Source organism: Acanthaster planci, linkage group LG19 (genome assembly GCF_054643075.1).
Source record: "Acanthaster planci isolate LZ-2023a linkage group LG19, COTS_SCS, whole genome shotgun sequence".
NCBI classification, from domain to species: Eukaryota; Metazoa; Echinodermata; class Asteroidea; order Valvatida; family Acanthasteridae; genus Acanthaster; species Acanthaster planci.
Genome location: NC_141795.1, coordinates 5,425,928 through 5,448,199, shown reverse-complemented (window position 1 = coordinate 5,448,199; position 22,272 = coordinate 5,425,928). Strand labels below are relative to the sequence as shown.

At 38.4% G+C, this 22,272-nt stretch overlaps 3 protein-coding genes across 14 annotated transcripts; 2 read left to right on the top strand and 1 right to left on the bottom strand.

Moving 5' to 3' along the window:
* Positions 1 to 248: 248 nt before the first annotated feature.
* primpol (primase and DNA directed polymerase) lies at positions 249 to 5,564 on the top strand. 7 transcript variants are annotated; one of them, XM_087129765.1, is made up of 11 exons: positions 250 to 478; positions 1,267 to 1,319; positions 1,761 to 1,839; positions 1,957 to 2,011; positions 2,257 to 2,511; positions 2,660 to 2,807; positions 3,044 to 3,271; positions 3,481 to 3,670; positions 4,034 to 4,134; positions 4,274 to 4,481; positions 4,696 to 5,564. In XM_087129765.1, exons 4-11 carry the CDS (start codon positions 1,964 to 1,966, stop codon positions 4,979 to 4,981), a joined length of 1,464 nt encoding a protein of 487 aa, XP_086985891.1. In that variant the 5' UTR covers positions 250 to 478; positions 1,267 to 1,319; positions 1,761 to 1,839; positions 1,957 to 1,963; the 3' UTR covers positions 4,982 to 5,564. The 7 variants fall into 7 exon arrangements, with proteins under 7 accessions (XP_022093869.2, XP_022094227.2, XP_086985891.1 ...); XM_022238177.2 differs by lacking the exons at positions 1,267 to 1,319; positions 1,957 to 2,011 and adding an exon at positions 1,362 to 1,415 and having other exon boundaries at positions 249 to 478; XM_022238094.2 differs by lacking the exons at positions 1,267 to 1,319; positions 1,957 to 2,011 and adding an exon at positions 1,362 to 1,454.
* rsad1 (radical S-adenosyl methionine domain containing 1) lies at positions 5,409 to 8,780 on the bottom strand. 5 transcript variants are annotated; one of them, XM_022237885.2, is made up of 3 exons: positions 8,639 to 8,780; positions 7,400 to 8,183; positions 5,409 to 7,011 (listed from the first exon to the last, which is right to left on the bottom strand). In XM_022237885.2, the coding sequence occupies exons 2-3, from the start codon at positions 8,040 to 8,042 to the stop codon at positions 6,035 to 6,037; spliced, it is 1,620 nt and encodes a 539-aa protein (XP_022093577.2). In that variant the 5' UTR covers positions 8,043 to 8,183; positions 8,639 to 8,780; the 3' UTR covers positions 5,409 to 6,034. The 5 variants fall into 5 exon arrangements, with proteins under 5 accessions (XP_022093577.2, XP_086985889.1, XP_022093662.2 ...); XM_087129763.1 differs by having other exon boundaries at positions 7,400 to 7,863; positions 8,639 to 8,759; XM_022237970.2 differs by having other exon boundaries at positions 7,400 to 8,193; positions 8,639 to 8,752.
* An 87-nt stretch (positions 8,781 to 8,867) lies between these two features.
* LOC110981231 (phosphatidate cytidylyltransferase 2-like) lies at positions 8,868 to 22,018 on the top strand. 2 transcript variants are annotated; one of them, XM_022238755.2, is made up of 13 exons: positions 8,868 to 9,136; positions 12,489 to 12,607; positions 12,767 to 12,863; positions 13,551 to 13,730; positions 13,937 to 13,997; positions 14,560 to 14,618; positions 14,750 to 14,888; positions 15,324 to 15,424; positions 15,601 to 15,648; positions 15,816 to 15,920; positions 16,116 to 16,250; positions 16,351 to 16,454; positions 17,260 to 22,018. In XM_022238755.2, exons 1-13 carry the CDS (start codon positions 9,017 to 9,019, stop codon positions 17,375 to 17,377), a joined length of 1,386 nt encoding a protein of 461 aa, XP_022094447.1. In that variant the 5' UTR covers positions 8,868 to 9,016; the 3' UTR covers positions 17,378 to 22,018. The 2 variants fall into 2 exon arrangements, with proteins under 2 accessions (XP_022094447.1, XP_022094355.1); XM_022238663.2 differs by having other exon boundaries at positions 12,486 to 12,607.
* The last annotated feature ends 254 nt before the right edge of the window (positions 22,019 to 22,272 follow it).

The window sequence follows — 22,272 nt, the reverse complement described above, 5'->3', positions numbered from 1 at the left end:
ACGAACTGAAGTCGGGTATGCCTATCTAGTTGGGCATGCTCGAACTTTGGGTGCATCCGAATCTCTTGTCTAGAGCTAGGTCTAGGTCTTCGCTCCATTGGAAATGCGTTTAGACGCATAGACATTAGACCTAGCCATAGCTCTGGAAGCCCGTTTTGGATACGGCCTATGTCTTCCAGAAAATTCCCCCTGACTTCCCGTGGTATCTACTTACTGTCAAATAGCCAGGGACCCTGACTACGGGACGACTGACGGATACATCCCATACCGTACCACACGTGAGCGCGCTGGAGACGTTAACTTCTAGTCACTGTCCTTGCTCTAAATTACACATTAGAAAGTGAAATACAACCTGGCATTTGGCAAATACACGTAATTGACGATGTTTTCCCGTGTTGTCTCTGTGTATAGTAGTTGCATTGGCTAACGTGGGCACTTCTGAGATTGCAAGCATGGCTTTAATGGATCAGAAAAAACGGTAATGAAACAAACTCTGTCATGTCCGTGGTCATATGGTACGGTCACACCATTCGCCCGTCACGTGTACGCTTTTAATTTATGCCTTTCCTTGGCTTTGCTGGCATGGCTGGCAGTGCTGCATGTGCGTGTAGATTATGACATCGTAAAATTTAAATGGGCAGTCAAATTGGCGTCAATTAGCTGATTTTACAGCCACTGTTTTCCCTGCAGTGACGGATTAGCAATCTGAGAGTAATAAGACATGTTAACAATCAAATCCAGCAGTTAACTATAATTCAAATAATAAATATTTACCTGGAGTTCCATATAGGGACGCCATTAATTATTCCCTACAGTGACTTATTAGCCGTTAGAAAGCAAAACATGTCCAGAAAAGTTCAATTTAGGAGGGAAAATACTATGGAGGGAAAGTTATTTACTTAGAAAACACAGTCTCATAGGGTTTGTGCACAGGTGTCAAGCCTCATCTGTGTACATGGCATATGGAACTCTTTCCCCAGGGACTGCTAACCACCAACATTCAAAGATTCTTTTGTCGCCCTTGATGTAGCTCAGAAGAAGCGAAAAACATCAATAAGACAGAGATATGAAAAAACAATGAAGCAAAATTGAAAAAGTGGCTGCCTCCTCCGTTTTAAAAAAATTCTGGATGAGAAACTCCATTGTTTGCGGCTGTATGTAGCATGTTCAGTTGTTAAGAATTTAGGACTGAGGCAAGGATGCTGAGGGTCCCTCTGCACCACACGCTTGTCTTTAATGTGTTAATTTGTTTTCTGCTTAACAAAGATTGTCCAAGGCTATACCAGGTCATCTGTTCAAGGCATTTCCCCTGTGACCAAGTAAGTATATTTTGTTCTCTCTTTTTTGGGGATTTATAATAGCAAGGAGAGACAATGGGAGGACAAACTGAAGAAGTTACAAGCTACAGAAGCATGGTACAAGACCTATCCTCTTATTCCTGTGTACAGGCCACAGTATGTATATCTTTCTAATATTACATGTAGTTTTAATCCCCACAAATTCAAAAATAAAATTGCATCAGATTACTCGCAATGGTATTTGTTCTCTTGATATGATAAGGATGAAATTGGGATTATATCTTCATGCCCCTAAACTGATAATGATCATCAAAATGTTTGAACACTTGAGGTAAAGAGGAAATATAAACACAGCGCTATTTATTAGCAGGTCGCTGTCCAGTTTCTGACTTGTATGACTGATCACGTTATTGCTAATGTGGATACATGTTTGAGTTTAGCTTAAATTACTTTTCTTTTTAGTCTGATAGATCCATCCCCATTTTGGCACATAGTATATCGACAGAAACACGCATTTGAAATTGCCGCTGCACACCCAGAGGTAACTGTCAATAACCAACTTAAAATATTCATAAGGCCACAATAATCAAGTATTTTGTTATTAATTCAGTTGTTTCTTGCCTCTTTTATCATAAATATTAGTCTGGTTTTGTTTCAGATAATTTATGCATAAATTTTTGTCTATCATGGGACGATTCAGCATATCAAGACAGGTATTGACTGACATCTTTCCTATAAACATTGCATCAAATTATATGAAACTTTTCCAATAGAAAGACAGCTAGATGTAAAATTCAGGATACTTCAGATACTTCTGTCTAGCCAATGTAGTGTAAGTATATGGAAATGCAGATATTTAATGCAGTATTTGAATTATTTGGACAGCAGGATATGTATGCTTTATGTACAATGTATGTACCCACCCACTGCCACAAAGTTTTTCCTTTATTGATTTCAGGATGTCCATGTTTTTGCCTTTGAAGCTGAGAATGTTACAGCTGATACAGCAACTAAGGGACAGCGAAAGTACATCATCACAAATTATTTACAGCTATGGCATACTATATACCACCTGGCTGCTCGTGGAAAGTATCCAACATTTTATGAGGTGATCCCCGAAGGCTCAGCTTGCAAACTCTATTTCGACTTGGAATTCAGTCGGTTCCTGAACAAAGAATGCTGTGGTGCTGAAATGGTGAACACTTTCATTCAGGTAAGTCCAAAATAATTTGCAGAAAAGTGAAACTAAAATTAAACAAGCACTTCCTAAAGTGATTTGTACCTCTGATTATCTGGTAAAAAGAATTTCTAACCTCATTTACATTCATGAAAATACTTGGCCTCTTCTTTTGCCTGTTTAGTTTGTGTGTGCTGAGATTATGGAGATATACCAGATACAGTGCGTTATTGATCATGTGATCAATCTTGATGCCACAACACCAAGTAAATTCAGTCGACATCTCATCTTCAGCCTACCACAGGCGGTTTTCAAGGATAATGTACAAGCAGGTAAAATTGGGCTCATAATTTTTTACCTTGATATTAGAGTGCCTGAGCAATTAAAATTATTGGTTGATGTCATTTGTAATGGAAATACAAGGGGCATAACCCTTTTTGCCATTAAAAAAATAACATGGTGTGCATTTTTTAACGACAACTTACTCCTTTTTGTTGTTGCTAGACTCTTAGTCATTTAGCATAGTAGCCATTAGTAATGGTAGGATATTTTTTAAAATGGTTTGCAGGTAATTTTGTGCATCATTTGTGTGAGAAAATTCGGAAGATTTGCCAAACAGAAAGTCCAACAGAAAGCGATGGAGAGCCTGGTGCAAAGAGGCAGAAGCAAAAAGGAGAGAAGACTGGGAGTGGCAGATACAGGGTACCAGATCCAGAAAGTCAGCCCAACACTCCACTGCTCCAAAAACTATTCATTGAGAATAAAGATGGCCTGTCAGTTTTGTTTGTTGATCAAGGTACACTCAGAATATGCTCTTCAAGAATGAACTTAGCCAGTTGCTCCCAGTGAAGTATTCAAATCTAATGCTTCATTACGTCTGAAGTAATTGTTGTAAAGTGTCAAACTTAGGGAGATAATCCCCTTTTCACTCAAAATTTGGCTGCGAGCAGTCACTGCAAATTAATCTCTTTATATGATTAATGCCTCTGTTTGTTGGTACAACAGGAGTGTACACTCGTAATAGGAATTTCCGTCTATACAAGTGCATCAAATTGGGAAAGGCAAATCCATTACTTATGGCCAAGGATAATAAATACAAGCCTCGGATCAACAGAAAGTCCAATACTAATCAGGCCATGTGCGAGGCAACCATGGAACGACAGTTCTTTCTGGATTCACTGATTACTAACGTCAGGTAAGAAGGTCCATATAGTCGTGATCCAGATTGTTTAAAGAGCCATTTTGGTATTCAATCAGCGCATGCATAGGCACATCATACATGTGGGTCGTTTAAGAACTTAATATTCGTATGCAAGGTCGGCTATTTTAGTGTAGCTACATGCTGACTTACACACTCTGTGTACAAGTTGGCTTGACATCAGAAGCATGTACGGTTTCTGAACATTTGATACAAGACATTACATGTTTCTCTGGATGTTTGGAATTTCCAATTTTCGGAACTCCGTGTTGCCTGTATTATCAGATTCTAGTTATGCAGATGTTTGTTTTGCAGTGTAATGTTTCCCCTCTAATCAGCTCATGTTTTCTCCTCTTGCAGTTATTGCCCAGGTACACGCGTCTTAACGATGGAACGTAATGACGACCAGAAGGCAAGGAACGTCAGCCATTCACATCGGAAAGATGCCATAAAAACACAAGGTAGTCTCCATGTATGTGCACAGTGCGAAGTAACACATACAAATAATGTTAACTCGCTCCTTGTAGTTCACTTCTGGTATAGTGTACCGTCACCCCAGATGGCTGTGTTGACACTGTGTATCTGTACCTCTTTATTTAGGTGAACCCGGTGAATTGCTTGAAGGATTTGATCATTCTCCCTACCCTAACATAGATGCATTCATCTGTACAGTAATCACTAATGGAGGTATCCAAGGAGTGATTCGACGCTGGGTTTACTTCACTCAAGGACAGTTGCTTGTCTATGATATTATCAAGAACAGATGGTGTGGTAACATACGCCGCCAACATAAGAGCAACAACATCATGTGAGTCTAACAGTGTAATTATCCATCAAAATTTCTATACAATTCTATCCGTAGCAGCGTACATATGAATCAGTCTTCGCATGAAGAAGTGAGGGACAAAATATAAATTGTTTGACTGAGCAAAGTAATTAGTAGGGGCTATGGTGATTTAGAAGGAAAGAAAAATTATTTCAAAAACAAAAATGATCAAATGAATGTTGGATATTCTATTCAGGATTCTGGTTGATCTTCGTCGTGGTGTGTACTACCAGAAGTGTCATGATCCTGACTGTAAAGCTGCTGGTTACAAGTCACCTGATACTGCTCTCCCTCCTCAGCTCATTCCATCCTTCGGAGATGATGTTGACGATGATGAACTCTTAGCTGCCGTTACTGCAGTGGAAGAAAGGGAATCTCAAAAGGACCCTAGCTGTAACACAACCAGCCATAATGTGGGTGAACTCAGTGATCAAGAGTTACTGGCATCTGCACTGCAAGTTGAAGGTGACTTGCAACAATAGCCAGCTTGGTGGTGACATTAAATGATGAAAACTAAATAAGTACTATCACTAGACGGCGCACGTAGGAGGGCAAGTGATACAGCAAGGGACAAGTGTTCAGATGTCGAAAATGTGATAAGGCACTGCTAGTAATTATTGATGATGGTGTTTAACTCATTTTGTAAGTTTGATCCCACTTCTACCGTCTTTAATTCCAAGGAAATGTAGTCTGTTACTTGCTGTATCACTGCAAACAGATGAAAACTGTTGGAAGCCATGTGATGCAGGGAAAAGTAAGGAGAGTGGAGTAGCAGTGAGAACGGTTATTCGGCAGGCCAGGAATGTAAAAAGTTTCCATGCCAGAAATTGTTTGTGTAACAAACCTGGAAGTGAGTACCTAAGCAAGGGATGACTCTGACAAAGAGAAAGCTCTAGATCAACTGAAAAGAATATTTCTCCCATCATTTTATTCTATAATTCTCACGAACTGAAATATCGACTTGAATTACTGTATGGTTTTAACATCTAAATGATTAGCTTCTTGCATAACATCATTCATTATTGGATGCAAGTGAAATAAAATCTTACATACCATACTTTTGAACAGTTGGTTTGTATAAAACTTTTTAAAATGTTATTTTTTTATTTTTTTAATTTGTTTGAGAATTACATTAAAATGTGATTGACATTTCAATCTTAAGAAAATAGTGTTGTAACTCAAAAAATGGATTAGGATAAATGGTCCCCATGCCGATCAGATTGCATGCATCCCCATGAACAAGCATAATGTGCAAGTATTGATTCAGTCCCAAACTCAAAAGACTCGAAACATTTTAAAGGAAAATGTGGACAAGGGTGGAGGTGAGGTAAGAAAAGTAGACCAATACATAAAGTAAACTTTTTGGAAAAAAGACCAGAAAAAATGAATTGGGAAAGCCACCCCTTCAAAAGAGTAGGCAATGTTTCCAAAAGCCATACAGATTACATTTAACATGGGAAAACTGGCCAAGTTGGGCCTGATAATTTGGCAAAACCTCAACTACAGTTACCCATTGTTATTTCTCCCATAACTAATTAATCAGAATCACAATTTTCCCTGTACCAGTCTTGCAGTGTGACAATCAGATGTGGAATTATACAGTCAAGCAGTGCCATACCGTTTGCTGTGGCTCTCAAACCTATTCTATCTTTGACAAGAAGTCCAGCTTGGACAAGTCTCTGTACATTATCATCACAGAATACATCACTCATATACCCTCCTTGTGATAACTCTGCCCATCGTTTGCAGGTTACACCTAGGTTTGTTCTCATTCCTACCAAGAGCAGCTCTTGTAGGATATCAAGCTGTGATTGGCTGACTCTCTTCCTAGTTCCATGTCCATATTTGAGAACCTCATACATCCAAGACCTAGGCTCCAATGTCTGAATTCTGGCCTCACGATATCTCATTGAATTGCTACCTTGTTTGATTTCAGATCTACTTGTGGTGTACTCATGGTTTGGCTTGATACACGTTTTAAAACTGTCCCTGATGTAACTTTTACATTCATTAACACTTGCACAGTTTTGTGGTATAAATCGTCCATGAGCTCCAGGACCTATTCCAATATACTGCCCACCCGCCCAGTATGACTGGTTGTGTATGCACTCGTATCCCTCCTTAGCAAAGTTTGAAACCTCATATCTCTTCAGTCTCTCCTCTTCCATCATATCAACCGCCAATGTGTACATATCGGCAACATCATCATGAGAAGGCAACCGTACCTGACCCCTTGCGTGCATTTCAAATAATGTTGTGCCTCTTTCAAGTGTTAGCTGATACAAAGACAAATGATTGTCACAGATTGTTAACAACTGTTGCAGTTCTTGCTCCCATGAGGACAGTGTCTGTCCTGGCCGCCCAAAGATGATGTCCAGGGATAAACGTCCAGGGAAAACTCTTCTTGCTTCTTCAATGCATTGCAAGGATTCAGATGTGGTGTGGTCTCTGCCAAGAAGCTTCAGATCATTATCATTCAATGCCTGTATGCCAAGTGAAACACGATTAATGCCTGCAAAAGAAACAAAAAGTGAAGTTACTGACGTTCACTCTTCCAGTCCCGAAACCAGAGACTTCAGTTGACGTGCAATCGTAAGTATGCACAATCTGCTGGTATTAACATGGAGTAAATTTACAGACAGTAAAATAAAATCAGGTCAGCTTCAGCTGTATAGTGAGGAAACAACACAAGATGTGGGATAACACTAAAACATAAATTCTGACTTTCAAACAAGAAAATAATTTGTATTTCATAGGATGGGTTGCAGGTAAGGCATGGGTATAACTAATTTTAAAAATCAACGGGACTGCAATGGGTATACATGTATTTGCCTCTTTTCACTGATCATAAGAGACAGTGATATGAAGATACCACAATTAACTATAGCAACCCTTAACACCTGCTAGTTTGAAATCTTGTAGTTTGGTACGACCCACAGAAGTTGGATTCCCTTCCATAGTGACTTCAGCATTGGACGATACATCAACCAAGCCTGACACTGTATCCAAGACAGCCTGTAATGTTTGTGGCTTTGCTAAACTTGGTGTTCCTCCCCCAAAGAAGACTGACTTGATGCGTTTTATCCCACTTTGATCAATTAATGTTCGTGCCTCCTGCACAAGACAGTGTTGCATTTTGGCATGATCCACGACCTTGTCAATATATTTGTTGAAGTTACAGTATGTACAGCGTCGCTGGCAGTAAGGCCAATGAACATACAATGTTGCTTCATCCATCCACTCCGATGTAGGTATACTGTCCAACATGCCCCTCTCAAAAGAGGTTGGTTGAGCTTGCTTCGATGAATGACAAGCTTCATGAAGTAGTTTGTTATGAACTCTCATGGGACGAAACTGAACATTTCTGCAACAAACAATTTGTGCTTTGCTGTAAACAGACTTTGCAGCATACAGTGAGGAAATACTGCATGTAAGGCAAGCTGACAGTCTGTTCAATCCATTGGAAGCTTTGATGAAGTGCAGAAGTTGAGAATCAAGTCCTAAAAATGATGGCATCATTCTAGTTAGGTTGTGTTGACTCATGAAAATGTTCCTTCTTCTGTACACAGTTGACTCAATGAAACAACGTCCTGTTCAAATCTTAATCATTGAAACATTCTTGTCACGCTGGTTTGCAAAGCTAGGTCCAGTACAACCTTAAATCCACCAGTGGAACAGGTCAACCTGAAATAAACTCAGATTTCATTTATACTGGTAAAATATGGTACTGACAACATCAAAAGTGTAAATCAGGTAATACACCATGTATATTCAATGTACATTGTAAGCAATGTGTGCACCGTCAGTTACATCCAATGGTGATATTGTTCACACCTGTAATAACATGATTTGAAAGCACTTTTAGACTCGTTTCAGTTTGACAGACCGCAGAGCAAGGACAGTGATCCAGTTCAGTTTGACAACAACCCCCCCCCACCACCACCACACACGTACTTGCCTCTGTTAAAAATGGCTAAGCTATGGCCCAGGTTCTTCTCTTCCGGCCGCCCTGGCCCTTTTTCTGGGCGAGTGTTACTGTTTTATACTAGCTCCATGGTTAGCTCAGCTTGTTCATGACAAATAAAAGTGTCAGATTACTCCAGCACGTCAGAAATTTTAAAAAATGGGAATCAGCTTACATTTAAACGTATAGTGTGGGCGGCCAAAAAGGCCAACTTTAACAATGACAAAAATAAGGATTCGTGTCCGTGTCCTTCCTCGATATACACATGTACATTGCACATGTAAGCTATTACAAGTACTAGTAGGCAAGATCACTCGTGTACGGTACGCGGTCCGGTCGCAGATCCTATAGTCTGGTTGCTCGATCAATGCTATATTGTTCAATGTGCAGTATTGACACCAGGTGCAAGATTCATCCCACATATTAATTTTTTGTGGCCGGACTCACGTCATTCTATGGATACGTTAAGCCCAAACACAGGCTTAACAAGCTATTTTCTTCAACTGTAGAAATAACTAGAGTTGTAAGAAATAGAGGATCTAACTGAGGAATAATGAGTGAGCTGAGACATCGCGAAGGGCAAGTAACACAGGGATCATTAAGTAGCGATCCTGAAAATAAAACGAAGCTGGTGAATGAACAAGCCAAGACAGACGTGACGACGGAAGTACATGTAAGAGCGGCAAATTTCCCATCCAAACAACTCGCCCCAACACTGCTTTAGCTCGCCCCCAAACTTGATTTCACTTTCTCACTTTTCGGTGGCGTATTGAACTTAACTCCTTTCCACCCGCATGGCCTCTTTGTTTTCTTCGTACTGTTGAAAATTAAGGACAGTTGTCAGACTTGTTGGCTTATCCTTGAAAACCTTCGGGAAAGAGTTCCATGAACATACATACATGTATGTACATTTAGGCCTAGCCTAAAAGCCTAGTAGTAGTAGTAGAAGTACTATTAGGGCCTACTGCTAGTGGTATGCTACCTTCCTACGTGTATCCTGGGCCTACGATTGTTCGAACAATTTGACTCAAAAGTGTTAAGGCCCCGTTTAGAAATTTATGAGACCTGCCGTAAAAAAGAGTGTTTTTTAAGTAAATGCTTTAGAATATACTTAGCTAAATTTCACTTTAGGAGATGTTTTCACTTTCTGACAGCTGTTATAGGGCCTATAACAATTTAAGGGAAAATCTGTGTTTTCTGTATGGAACTCTCTCCAGCTTCGTTCTGAAATGACTTTTGCAATATTGTGTAAAATATGGAAGAGTAGTTTGAAGGAATCTGTGACTTTTCTACCTGATTCACCCTGTTTTTATTCCTGTGGTGCATTTTGTAGGGCATTGTCAAAATCCTCATTTTGAGCATTTTTGACCGCAGTCATCCATTCATCATATTTTCCCTTGAACTTGTTAAAAGTAATCAAAACCTTTCCCTCACAAATTGACCTAGCTCGTAATAATATTCAACATGATGTCATCACCATGTAGGTGAAGCCAAGTGTGGATATTAGAAAAATATCCTAGCCTGCACAATCTCCAGAAATGAAATTTATGATACATGTGTAGTGTCCCTAGAACAAGGTCTATAAATTTTCCCATAAAGTGTTATACATGTAACAGCCATTAGAAAATTATAACATGTCCTAAAAAGTAAAATTTCACTGGGAAAATTCCCAAACATTTACAAACGTAACAAGAAAACACTTAGGTTTTTTTCAGGCAAGTCTCATAGACCTACAGGTTTGTGCACAGAGGCATCAAATGTTTTCCGTATTATTCCATGTCTCCACCATGCCAACTATCATGCTGCAGTTGGTCTGGCCCAACCATTGTTGCAAATTTCTATCCAGAATTTCTCAAGCTGTTCCAACTTAATGCAGCTCACACCTCGGATATAATTCATCACAAACATGGCACTTTATAATTATAAACCCATCCCCGCAAGTACGAGTCTTTGATGTAAATAAAATAATTTTGGGACATGTGTGAATGGCACTCATAGGACTGATGTTGATGCAATATTGCTTGTGATAAAATATGGTGATTATGAATCTGGATGCATACACAGACCCTGTATCATGCTTGTAAGTTATTATGTTACATTAAAAGACAGATTTCTTTTATGTTTTAACATGCTTAAAATACATGCAGCAGTAAACTCCTGCAAAACCTTACAGCTGAGGTAATTTGAGAGTCCACACCACCTGTGTGATAAAGAGTTATATTGCAAAGTGCTGAGGGACAGAATGGTTTGGGGTTGTTTGCCTCGTTTGGGGCTGTTTGCCTTGTTTGGGGCTGTTTGCCTTTTAGCAATAGTATTTAGATTCACTATTTTAGATCTTGTCATATTGTCTAGAAAAGTGTGTTTTTTTGTTTGGTCTGATGTGATGATGAGGAATATAATAATAATAATGGAGCGTGGACTGAAGTATTCACTATATGATGGATGACATTCCAAGTGCTAGCTCGTAGAAGTTAATAGCATAAAAGACTATGATAAGAAGGGTTTGGAAAGGCAAGGTACATGTACGTGTATGCTCCTCAGAGGAGTCTAATGGACTTATCTTTTGTTTTCTTTTTGTATACGTGTATATAGGAGGGTTTGTAGTGTTTTTAAATACTATAAACAGTGTTTAGAAGTAGCATGTTTAATTCCAAGAACTCACTTTGTACCTTACTTTTTGTTGTTGAAATAGTCACATTTGAAGGATGGTTGAACCAATGAAGGTGTCTTCAAATGAAGGTCATGATGAGGTTTACATTTTAAAAAATATAAGATTTGTTTTCATCTACCTAAAAGTAAATGAAACCCATTTTGCATTTCATTATGTGCGCCATACAACGGAGTGAGCTGAAAACCATCAAAAGCTCATAAAAAATCTTTGTTACATACATCTTATTTACATATATCTTACTCTTATTTTGCTCTGAGATTGAATGTTATTGGGTCTAAAAGTATGATAATCAATGAGACTAACCACTTAGATTATATCATTGCAGGGAAAATTCAGTCATGTATAATTTGTTCGCAATTAGCATGTGGTGAGTGGTCATTTTCACTCATACGGGGTCTTATTTTTCCGTCAGTGATTGCATTGTCGTACTGCAGGTATCTACATGATTACCTGTGCAGATTTCATCTCATTAGTACATCATGAAAATCAAGTGTACATTAACACGTAGGCATGGTAACCCATGACAACCAAATATATTTCTGTTTCTAATTATAGATCATGTGATTAGTCTTGCAACCAGCACAGACAGCTGGTTGAGTGTTGTGTATATATTTGGGCATTCCACATGCCAGACATGTCAGTGCAAACTGCATTGGTGCTGAGTACCAGTGGCAGTGTAAATAAATTATGAAAATTGGAATGGAAAGGCAGGGTTGTGTCATACATGTTGGAATCTCCTACTTTATGATGATGTTTATAAGACCATAGGACACATTCTCGGTGCCTGGCATGCACATGTGCATTATGCAAAGTGTATGGTACAGCCATCACATTTATCATGTGAGGACTATTATGTAATATTTACCCAAAAGAATTCCTGCTGTATATATTTTCAGCATCAGACATGTGACTTTCATGCTGTATCTTGTCTTGTTTACATCACACACACATGTGACTATTTCTCTATCTGGGGCCCTCATAGATTACATTGTACATTGCACTTACGCCTTGATCCCTCTAGAGCAGATTACATCATGAATGAGTGGGTTAGAAAGAACTCATCTTTAAAATTAAGAAATGCAGTTTTTATAGCAAACACAAAAGCCATTTATCCTGTTGTGCAAGTTAATGTTTAAACTCTGACTGACCTTGAGAATCCATCATGATAATTAGTGACAAATTATTAAATATATTAGGCATTTTTCTAAATTTGTAAACCCTGTTTACCAGAGAATGTCTGGGAAAAAATGTGTGGTGTACCTACATGTATGTACAGTACATCCCACTCCCATCCTCTCCTCACGTGGACTTAAACCTTTGGTCTTGTTCTCTGATATAACCTTCATTTCAGAAGCCAGCCTCTGGCTGCACACCTCCAGATGGAATACAAGAAACTTTGCCACAAATAGCTGATCCGCCAATCCCTCCTCAGAAGGACACTGTACCCTCCATCTTGAAAGGTTTTTCACCGAGGTAATTTTAGAAGCTGGAGTTACATGTATTTCAGGTTCCAAGATTAATTTTGTATTTGCTCCACCACAGCCTTTATTGGAGTTGGTTTTGTGCACCAGTTGTGGGAAATCATTTCTTAATGATTTATTCATCAGTTCTTTGCTTGGCACTCTTCTTCAGATGGCAGAATTGGTTCATTCGAGGAGGTTTCTCCATCATTATGGTAGCAGGCTTTGCTTTCATCATACATTATGGACCCGTAGCAATTACTGGCCTTGTAAGTCTTTCATTCTCATGTTTCACTGCTTTCTAGAAGTTGGGTTTTTAATCTAATTCCTCAGACTTATGCCTGTCCCTACCCAGCAGCTCTTGGTGGAATATTTTTATCACTGATGATTTTCCACCAGAAATGCAGGTGTCAGTTAATTGAGCTACATGTACATGTAGTTCGTTAAATTTCAAAAAGGCAAGGTATTTTGGGAACAAAGGGCTTGCAGGAGTCTGCATATAGCTGCACTGGTAGGGCAGGCAATCGTGTGCACATGCTGCTGTTCCCAAATGACTTTGGATTCGCTTCAGTTTGGGCATGTCCTATTGGAATACTGAACCAGCTTGTTATCAGCAAATTACTGCCAACTCTACCCTCACAAGAACCAGTAGTTACATTATTTACATGTCCATGAATACAAGTAGCTACATGTATGTAGAGACAAAGTATCATGCCTAAGGATGTACACACCACAAACAGGTATGGAATGGACCCCACTAGGATATGGCACGTCATGATCATGACATCCACAGCTACAACATACTAAAAAATATACAGATATTTCTGGAACAATGTGATAAGTGTTCCATTTTCCTCATTGGTAGCCTACATGTACATACATGTACTGCCCTCTGGAATGCTGCGCATATTCAGTAATACGAGACATACATGTAATTAATTGGTTCTCTGCCCTAGGTCTTGCTTATTGAGATGATGTGTTTCCACGAGATAATCACCATTGGTCATGCTGTCTACCGGTCACAAGACCTTCCCTGGTTCCGCACACTTAGCTGGTACTTCTTGCTGTGTGCCAATTACTTTGTATATGGCCAGAGCATGAAGGACTACTTTGGCATCGTGCTTCACAGAGACCTGGTACAGTCTTCACAGTTACTTTGAATAAGAAGTTCTTAGAATTGAGATGCATGAATTCTTTGACTGAAAAAAAATTAATTTATTTTTCATCAAAACAGTTTGCATGTATGACAGTTACATATAATTGGAACTGATTATATCAAAAGCTCTTTCATGAGAGAGCTAAAAGCCACTCAAAATAAACGGCATAATTCTTTTTTTCCCAGGAATTCTTGCAGCCGCTGATCGATTACTATCGTTTTATTGCTTTCTGGCTTTACATGTTTGGTATGTATACTACTGTATGTGTCGATATACAGCAACCCTATGTACATTATGTATACCGAAAGGAGAGTAGTTTTCTATTTTTCAATAGGGTATCCAAAAGATATATACACAAAATCAATGAAAATAGATAGAAGTTGCTTTCATTTTTAATTAATCGATACCCAGGGCCTTGACAATGTGTTTTCTTGTTCACACATTCAATAGTTTGTGCACGGACAGTATGTTAAGTACCATCAGGTTGTGCCATGGCACCATTGTTTTTCTGTCCATCAAAGTAATTTAAGTGCACCTGTCGCAGCTTTCTTGCGTTAATTTTGCATCTGATAGGAGTGGCAGATTGACATTATGTGCCTTTGTGCCCAGTGTAATCACCATAAATTGTTTCATGCTCCTGCTGTGAATGTATTGACTCTGGGTACAGGAACATGTGTAGTGCATTTACATGTATGTCAGCTTGCTTAATGCTTGTACAGTATATCAGAATTCTCATGGTCATATAAATCCATCTGTTATAAGTACTCTACAAATGTAATGTATTTATTTCTCTTCTGAACTTGTACAGGCTTCATGTTGTTTGTGCTGTCACTAAGAAAATCCCAATATCTGGTTCAGTTCACGCTGGTAAGTTTGTAACACAAATGCATTGATAATTCCAAGCTACAGTTTGCTCTTGGACAGACTATTGATCAACTATTCACACAGGGACTTCTCTTAATAATTGTTATTTGGTCTTGTTTTTTCCCATTACTTAGTTTGGTTGGACACACATAGCCCTCCTGATTGTTGTTACTCAATCCAACCTGATTGTTCAGAGTATGTTTGAAGGAATTATCTGGTTTCTTCTCTCAACGACATCTGTCATCTGCAATGACATCATGGCCTACTTGTTTGGTAAGACATAAGCAAGACATAATATAGCGCATTAAATGAAGTCACAAATTGCTTCTCTAATTCAGCATTGTCATTGGGTCAGTTGCTTCACGAATAAAATAGTTTGTCAAGTACAATAATTTTGGAAATTTCCATGCTACTACTGTGTCCTATGCAGGGAAAAATGTGCTAAAAATTCTATCTGTATTTTCTCATAGAAAGGAAAGATAAGACTGAGTGGGATGATTCATTTTTAATCACTAGCAACATCTTTAGTTTCCACTTCTTTGTTAGTATTGAAAATAATGGAAGCCAACTTAAAGTTGGAAGCAAATCCACAATCAGCTTGATTCTATCAGCAAACTATATTGAATATGACTCAAAGTACGCACTGTAGTGTTGACTTTTGGCATTATGTTCACGCAACAGTTCATTTTTTGTCTTCTCTTATAAAAGGCTTTTTCTTTGGCCGTACTTCACTGATAAAACTTTCACCCAAGAAAACCTGGGAGGGATTCATTGGTGCCTGTTTCTCCACTGTCATCTTCATCGTCATTGTGAGTCCTCAACATTTAACAGACGTTAAATTCCCAAAATGGTTGCACTTCCTTGAAGACATTATGAATTTTTGAATGTATCATCTACTGAAGGACAAGAACCATTGTGAATTACTTCATGTACATGTATGTGGAATAAATCAGCAACAGATTAAGAAATTCTTTCCTTTTTTCAGCTTGCCAACATCCTCAAACGCTACACCTTCTTTGTCTGCCCTCCTGAGGTATGTCTACTTGTTTATGATTGACATCAGAAAAAAAATGATTTGATTTCATCAGATTATATATTTAATTGTTTTTACCACATCAAAAGTGCTATGTTACTTTTCACATGTTTGTGTTTGTTGACAAATTATGACAAATTTATCCTTGTTGTTAATTCTTCTCATAGTTTGATGATGAGAAAGGCGAGTTTGTAATGGACTGTGAACCTTCTAGCACCTTCTACCCAAGAGAGTACAATGTACCAGTCTTCATGCAGAACTCACTGGCTTTGGTAAGTGGAGAAGACATTTCGTGTAAGTGAATCCAGATGAATGAATTGTCTGCTCTTTTTTATTCTCACTGTCTATAAAGTCAGTCATTACTCACATGTGTGTTTTTTTCATATGTGGAAGAAGACAATTGGCACCTTATCAGTAAGATGTTTTGAGCAATAGCTCATTGTTTATTTCTATCTGTTTGTTTGTAGGTTGGTATTGAATGGCAGACCTTCACAACCTTACCAGTGTACATTCACGCTGCTGTAATTGGCCTTTTTGCATCTTTGGTGAGCCCCTTTGGTGGATTCTTTGCTAGTGGCTTCAAGAGAGCATTCAAGATCAAGGTATGTTAACCAAAGCCACTGCCTGAATATAACAGTCAAGGCTTCTACACAAATCCTGGAGGGTGTCACATTTTTGTTTTTATGTACAATTATTTTGTAGGATTTTGGTGATGTGATTCCAGGCCATGGAGGAATCATGGATCGTTTTGACTGCCAATTCTTGATGGCCTCTTTCCTCTATGTTTATCTCCACACCTTCCTGAAGTAAGTCAAGATGTTGATATCATGAGTTGGTTTGATCGAATACTTTGGTTGGCAATACACATTGGCTGAGTTCGGGCAGCTTGTTCTTGTATGTTTACGAACAGTTCGATTTGTTGTTCATGGGTTGGCTGCTCAAACGCCAGGAACAAACACTGGTTATTGCTGCTGACAGTTAATGGCAAGTAATATGCAACATGGCAGCATCCATGTACATGTACGTAATTCAAGAGCTAATGTAGGGAACTAAGCTGATTTTTTTTCTATTTAACAGAGGCTTTCATTTCTGTGCAATGGAAAACAGTTATGTTAATTTTCCAAAACTTCCCATTGTCTCTGGCTTTGTAAGCCATCTCTTTCCTTTTTGCAGCTGTTCAAAACTCAAAATCTCTCAAGTTTTCCGTGTGTTCCTGTAAAACTCTGACGAGGAGGTGGTGTGGGATCCTGTTCCAAGAACAGTGTTCTTGAGTCATGTTCCCGCCATTCGAGAACGAGAACAAGAAACCTGTGTCAAGAATGGCTGCCTGAGCTCAAAAATTGTGTTCCATTTTAATCAGTTTCGTGCTCGTCAGTTACGGCATATCTAGTCTTGTTTACTGCCATTTTTTCAATGTGTCATGCTATTTATTTAGCTGAGACTAGCAAAATGAGCTTCCATGATTTCCATTAAGCTGTACTGAAGTCATTGCAATAGTACATGTATATCATTGAATGTGATACTTTATTCAAACTGACATCACAGTAACCTTGCCATAAAGTCAGCACACAAATGAGTACATTGTGCTGAGTTTGAATGTGTCTGCTCCAGGTCTGCCTACCCGCAGAAGCTGGTCCAGCAAATATTTCAACTAAGTGCAGAGGATCAACTGATGGTATACAAACAACTTACTGAACATCTGAATAAGACCGGTGTCTTGCCAATGTGAAGGAGCTCCTGGACAAGTTGAATCAGCAGTAAGTACAGGAAACAGACCTTGATACTTGATAAAAAGGCTGTGTCTGAACAGGCATTGTATATGGGGCTACAGATATTCATTGCATTGCAGTTTCAAAAACTGAAGCCGTAGCCACATTATTGCTGATTCAGACATAGCCTAAAATTTGTGGCTGTAGAATATATAAATAGGCTGTGCCATGGCTTGCTTGTAACCACTTTTTGGTCAAAGCAGCTTAGAAGCTCAAGGTTATTTCATAGCACCTGTTGAGACTGATTAGTTGTGTAGCAATTCAGTAACATTATCACTGCTACCAGATGAATGTCCTCATCCTGCCTCTCATCCAAGCAATTTACACTAAACAAACTTCGCAGATAAAGCCTTGTACATGTATATTTTGTGTTGGTGTATATTAACCATATGCTGCCGGGTTTAATTTGAAGTTGCATGATGTATAGCCAGGGGATTTTCAAGATGTTCTGTTTTCAGAATTCTTCAAAAATTCATTACTACATGTACTGGACGTTTACACCCACGCGAATGACTGTCTTGTGGCTACTCTAATCTGACAGACAATATCTATTGACACCCGAATATTTCAGCCAGGCCTGCCACCTTGTAAAGAGAGCCCAGATTGTGTGGTGTTACGTAATTTTCATTGTTCCCAAAATTGGCCCAGTGCGCTGCTGGCCTCTTTTTTGAATGTTTAGCGTGCAGCGGTATTGTATTGCTTATCCCTGGAGCACTTTTGTCCCCGGTGGTAATCCGCTCGCGCTGAATGCCACAAACAGTGGAATAATCATTCAAAACATTGATGGCTTCCCTCTGCTATTGACAACTGAAAAAAAGTTGGCAATTCCCAGCAGCTTGGTCTTTTGTTCTGAGTACGGTCTTTCGTTACAAGGCTAGTTCCTTTTGTCCAATTTTGGGCACCCCGGCTATGCATATAAAGCCAATGTCTCCAAAACCGAGCTCCCCGGCAGCCAAGTGGTTAACCATATGGTTTGCTCATGAGAAGAATATTCATCTCAGATAGAATCTACCACTTGTAGATGAATGGAATTAGCTTGGATATTGTGTAGGATGATGTGATTTATGCGTCCAACTGTGCAGACCAAGCAGCATTGTTTCATTGTTACATATTTTAATGTTTTTAGCCGCTTGGAATGCAGGTGGCTGTTGGTAAGAGGCAGTACATGTATATTTTGCGTAGATGACAGAAATGATGTTGATGTACATACAGTACAAAATTAATATTACAATACCACTGAGTGTGGTTGCTTGGGTATGAAGTATCTATGTATATCTAGAACCTGCAGTGTTAGACATCGAATGCAGACATCCAATTCTAAGAATCTGACAGATTTTGCATGTCATTGTAAAGAAATAAAGTCATAGAAAAAAATTGTTGTAATGTTTCAAACATCATGTAATATTGGCCAGAGTTTAACTTGTGTTAAAAAGGTATGTTGAGAATTAGATTAGATTGCCTGTGTTTATTCTGTGTGTAAATGGAGTAAATGAAGCCTGTTGGTATGTCATTAAGAAAAATTTAGGTCAGTGTATAAAAACTTGTATTTATTCACCTGTTCCAAGAGCAAGACTCACATGTACAAAGGGTTGAAATTTCTAGCCTGTGTTTATGTGCTGCATCAGACTAAAAGAGGGCACTCTTTTGCAAACTTATCAAGAGAATGATGCTAGATACCAGTCTTTAGCATAATACTTATGGCTTTTTGTGTAAAAAGATGATCTTGAACCAGCTTAGAAGAGAACCAACTTGCTACTTTGTTTGCTTGTAGTTTAAATTAATAAGGCATTTGCGAGTTAAATTTGAATAAAATCTGGTACACTGAGTTATCTGATTGCACACAAACATAACAACTTGACTTCCCCAGGCTAAATACACTGTTGCTGTACCTCGTGATTCAGGGCAAGCTTTTGCTGAGTGACCACCATCTCTGGACTGGTTCCTTTGTGCCCTTCTTTTCCATTGAGAACAGTGTATTGTTGCAAGGCGTCTCCTATGTAACTAAGGAAAATCTTGCCCCGAATCACGAGGTATAGCAACAGTGGCTTTGGTATGGAGAATGCCAATTGTTATGTTCACGTGAATTTAAAGAACTCAAGTGTACCAGATTTTATTCAAATTTAACTCGCAAAAGGCTTATTGCACGTACATATGACTGCAAAATTTCAGTGTACAGTATACATCTGAATGATTAACAAATCAGAACTTGACTTCATTGGTAATTTTAAGATCAATAAAGTTTTCTGGTGTTTTTTGGCAAGCAAGCATCGTGAATGTATTTTCTGTTCTAGCTATTCTAAGTGGCTAATGTAACTTACATTTAATATGTTTATTTTATGCCAGTAACATTTCAGGTATGTGATAGTCAGTAGTTTTAACAGTGATTTGTAATTTGGGTGAAAATGTTTTTAAAAATAATAGTCATGACATCCTTTATTTCTTCCAATGAATGGATGTGGATCTCCTAACAGCAAGTAGTAATTAACAGAGAAACTCATTCCCATTCACACTGCATCCTAAAAGTGCAACTATTTATTTAAATGAAAGGAATAAATCTAAGTACTGGTAAAATAGTTCTAACCCCAAAGTAAAAGTTTTAGCTCTTGACATGTTCCGAGAGCAAACACTGAAACTCTATCTGGAACCCATCTTCACCAGCTGTTTAGTGCCAAAAATCAGTGGTTTTGACCTGAATACCTGAGGTAAAAAAAATCAATTACACCAAGATTTAGCTCTCTTAACCCTTAACCTCCTCAATCCTCCAAAATCCTTTGGGCAGTTTTGGAAGATTTTGAAGGATTGAGGATGAATGGCAAAAGTGCATGACATATTATGAAGGATGCCATGCATGTATGTCGTGGATTAGACTTTGTGTTGTTTTTGCTTAGTCAAACACAAATTCAGCCTGATAATTCTTTTGATTCAACCGCACAGCAGAAGAATGCCATTCGTACTGCCTCAACATAATGACAGGAATTGCCGGGGGATTATGAAGGATTGAGGCAGTAGGCACACTTCCAAAAACATTTTCAAGAAATTTTGGAGGATTTTGGAGGATTGAGGCTTAATGCTATTTTTTCATGTCAAAAATCTGAGGATTTTGGAAGATTGAGGATGGTTCCTAGTAAAAACGCCTAGGGTGTTAGGGCTAAAGAAGCATGAAGTTTATTGAAAACCTCATTTGATCCAGACTTTACCTCTCAGAAATTTGTGTAAGTAAAAGCTTAATCTAGAGAGTTGCACTATTTTAAGAGTATAAATTGCATGGTACCTTATTTTATTATTTTACAAGAATGTACACGTACCATCATTTTAATTACCTAACAGATATTATTGGATATATTCATGTTTCAGCCATTACACTCACATGATATCGGTGTTTTGTCAGTGCAATACATTCATTAGTATACTGTTGTGCTGTGTGTATTTGTAAAATTTTGTCAATGTGCACAGATCTTACAAATTGGTAATATAATTATGTTTATGGGCAATACATGTAGTTTGGTTTAACCAACATGTTGGAATTTAACATGCTTCCCTCATCGCAGTATGGTTAATCACCCCCCCCCACCCTGCAGCTCATTGGGGGTTTAGAAATCAGTTTTTGAAGTACCTTTTTGTAAAATTTTCATGTGGATAACTTGCATAGGTACATTCAGAGACAGATTTTTATACAAAAACAATGATTGTTAAATGAACTATGAAAGAAAAATTGCATTAAATTAGATAAGTAATTGACCCAGCACAGACCAGTTGAAATTAAAATAACTCAACAAGCCACTTGGTATCCCAGCTGGACTGCACATTCCCAAAATTATGTTCATTGGAGGTCTTTCGAGAGCGGAATTTATAAGCGCACAACTCATGCCCTGAAAGCTTGTGTGCTTTGGTCACAAATGGCCTCATCACAACTATGTCCTGGTAGAATGATGCCATTTCTTTTGTGTCAAGAGAAAATTCAACATTTTAGCTTGTGATAGACGCCCGTTTCAGTGATAACTTTACTAAGATTCTAGAAATTAAGATTGTTGGTGCTCAGTCTATCAAATGTCTACTCCATCGGGAATTGTGTTTTCGCATCTGAATTTGATAATTTAAATGACAGGTGTTAACTTGAGTCCAAAGGAAGGAGGAAAAACCTGTCATTACATGGTTAAGAGGATTTGGGTATGCAATTCCCATTGACAATGTTGTAAGCAATCCTCCAATGACATACAGAAAGTCAGTTTATGAAATTAATGTCATTCGTTTTTGCCTTGGGTCCAAAAACCTAAACTGCTTCAGTGGCAAGAGTCCTATGAGATTGACTTACTCTAGTCTTCTGTTTTGTACTCAGTTCTACTGTTACTACTAGAATGTTAATTTCTCATTAGATAATGATATAGCTTGGTGTTAATATTGGTGTATTTAGAATTAACTTTCAATTGGCAGTTAGTTGGGAGGAGAGAGTATTTGTCTGTAAAGAAATTTAAAGCAGTGTAAATTGTTGCAATAACTGAATCGATGATTTGTGTTCGAATGAATGTAAAAGCAAATTGCAATGTAACTGAATCAATGTTTCACCAGTGAACCTTGAATAAAGTTTCTGAAGTACATGTAAATTGCAGCTGTAATTTGTTATATTTTGGCCAACTGAGGGCGCTCTGTCATTTTGTGGCCTCATATCCTCATAAGGAGACGCAATTAATGACGTCTGTGGGAGGCTCATTTTTTACCCTCACTGAACGAAAGTAAACAAAAGATGCTAGAGATCGTAATGTGCCTAAAACCAGTCAGATTCTGATTTGGAATTAGGTTTCCCTATGTGAACTGGCAAATCCGACAACTGGAATTAAGAGCCATAATCATTGGACAT

Bases quoted from the DNA above. Each gene is read 5' to 3' on its own strand.
- LOC110981231 (XM_022238663.2), top strand. From the start codon at position 9,017: ATGAGTGAGCTGAGACATCGCGAAGGGCAAGTAACACAGGGATCATTA. The intron at 12,864-13,550 runs GTAAGTCTTTCA...TCTCTGCCCTAG, and splicing joins CCGTAGCAATTACTGGCCTT to GTCTTGCTTATTGAGATGAT. The intron at 15,921-16,115 runs GTAAGTGGAGAA...GTTTGTTTGTAG, and splicing joins TGCAGAACTCACTGGCTTTG to GTTGGTATTGAATGGCAGAC.
- rsad1 (XM_022237885.2), bottom strand. From the start codon at position 8,042: ATGAGTCAACACAACCTAACTAGAATGATGCCATCATTTTTAGGACTT. The intron at 7,012-7,399 runs GTGTTAAGGGTT...TTTCTTTTGCAG, and splicing joins ACAAGATTTCAAACTAGCAG to GCATTAATCGTGTTTCACTT.
- primpol (XM_022238094.2), top strand. From the start codon at position 453: ATGGCTTTAATGGATCAGAAAAAACG. The intron at 3,272-3,480 runs GTACACTCAGAA...TTGGTACAACAG, and splicing joins AGTTTTGTTTGTTGATCAAG to GAGTGTACACTCGTAATAGG. The intron at 4,482-4,695 runs GTGAGTCTAACA...TATTCTATTCAG, and splicing joins CATAAGAGCAACAACATCAT to GATTCTGGTTGATCTTCGTC.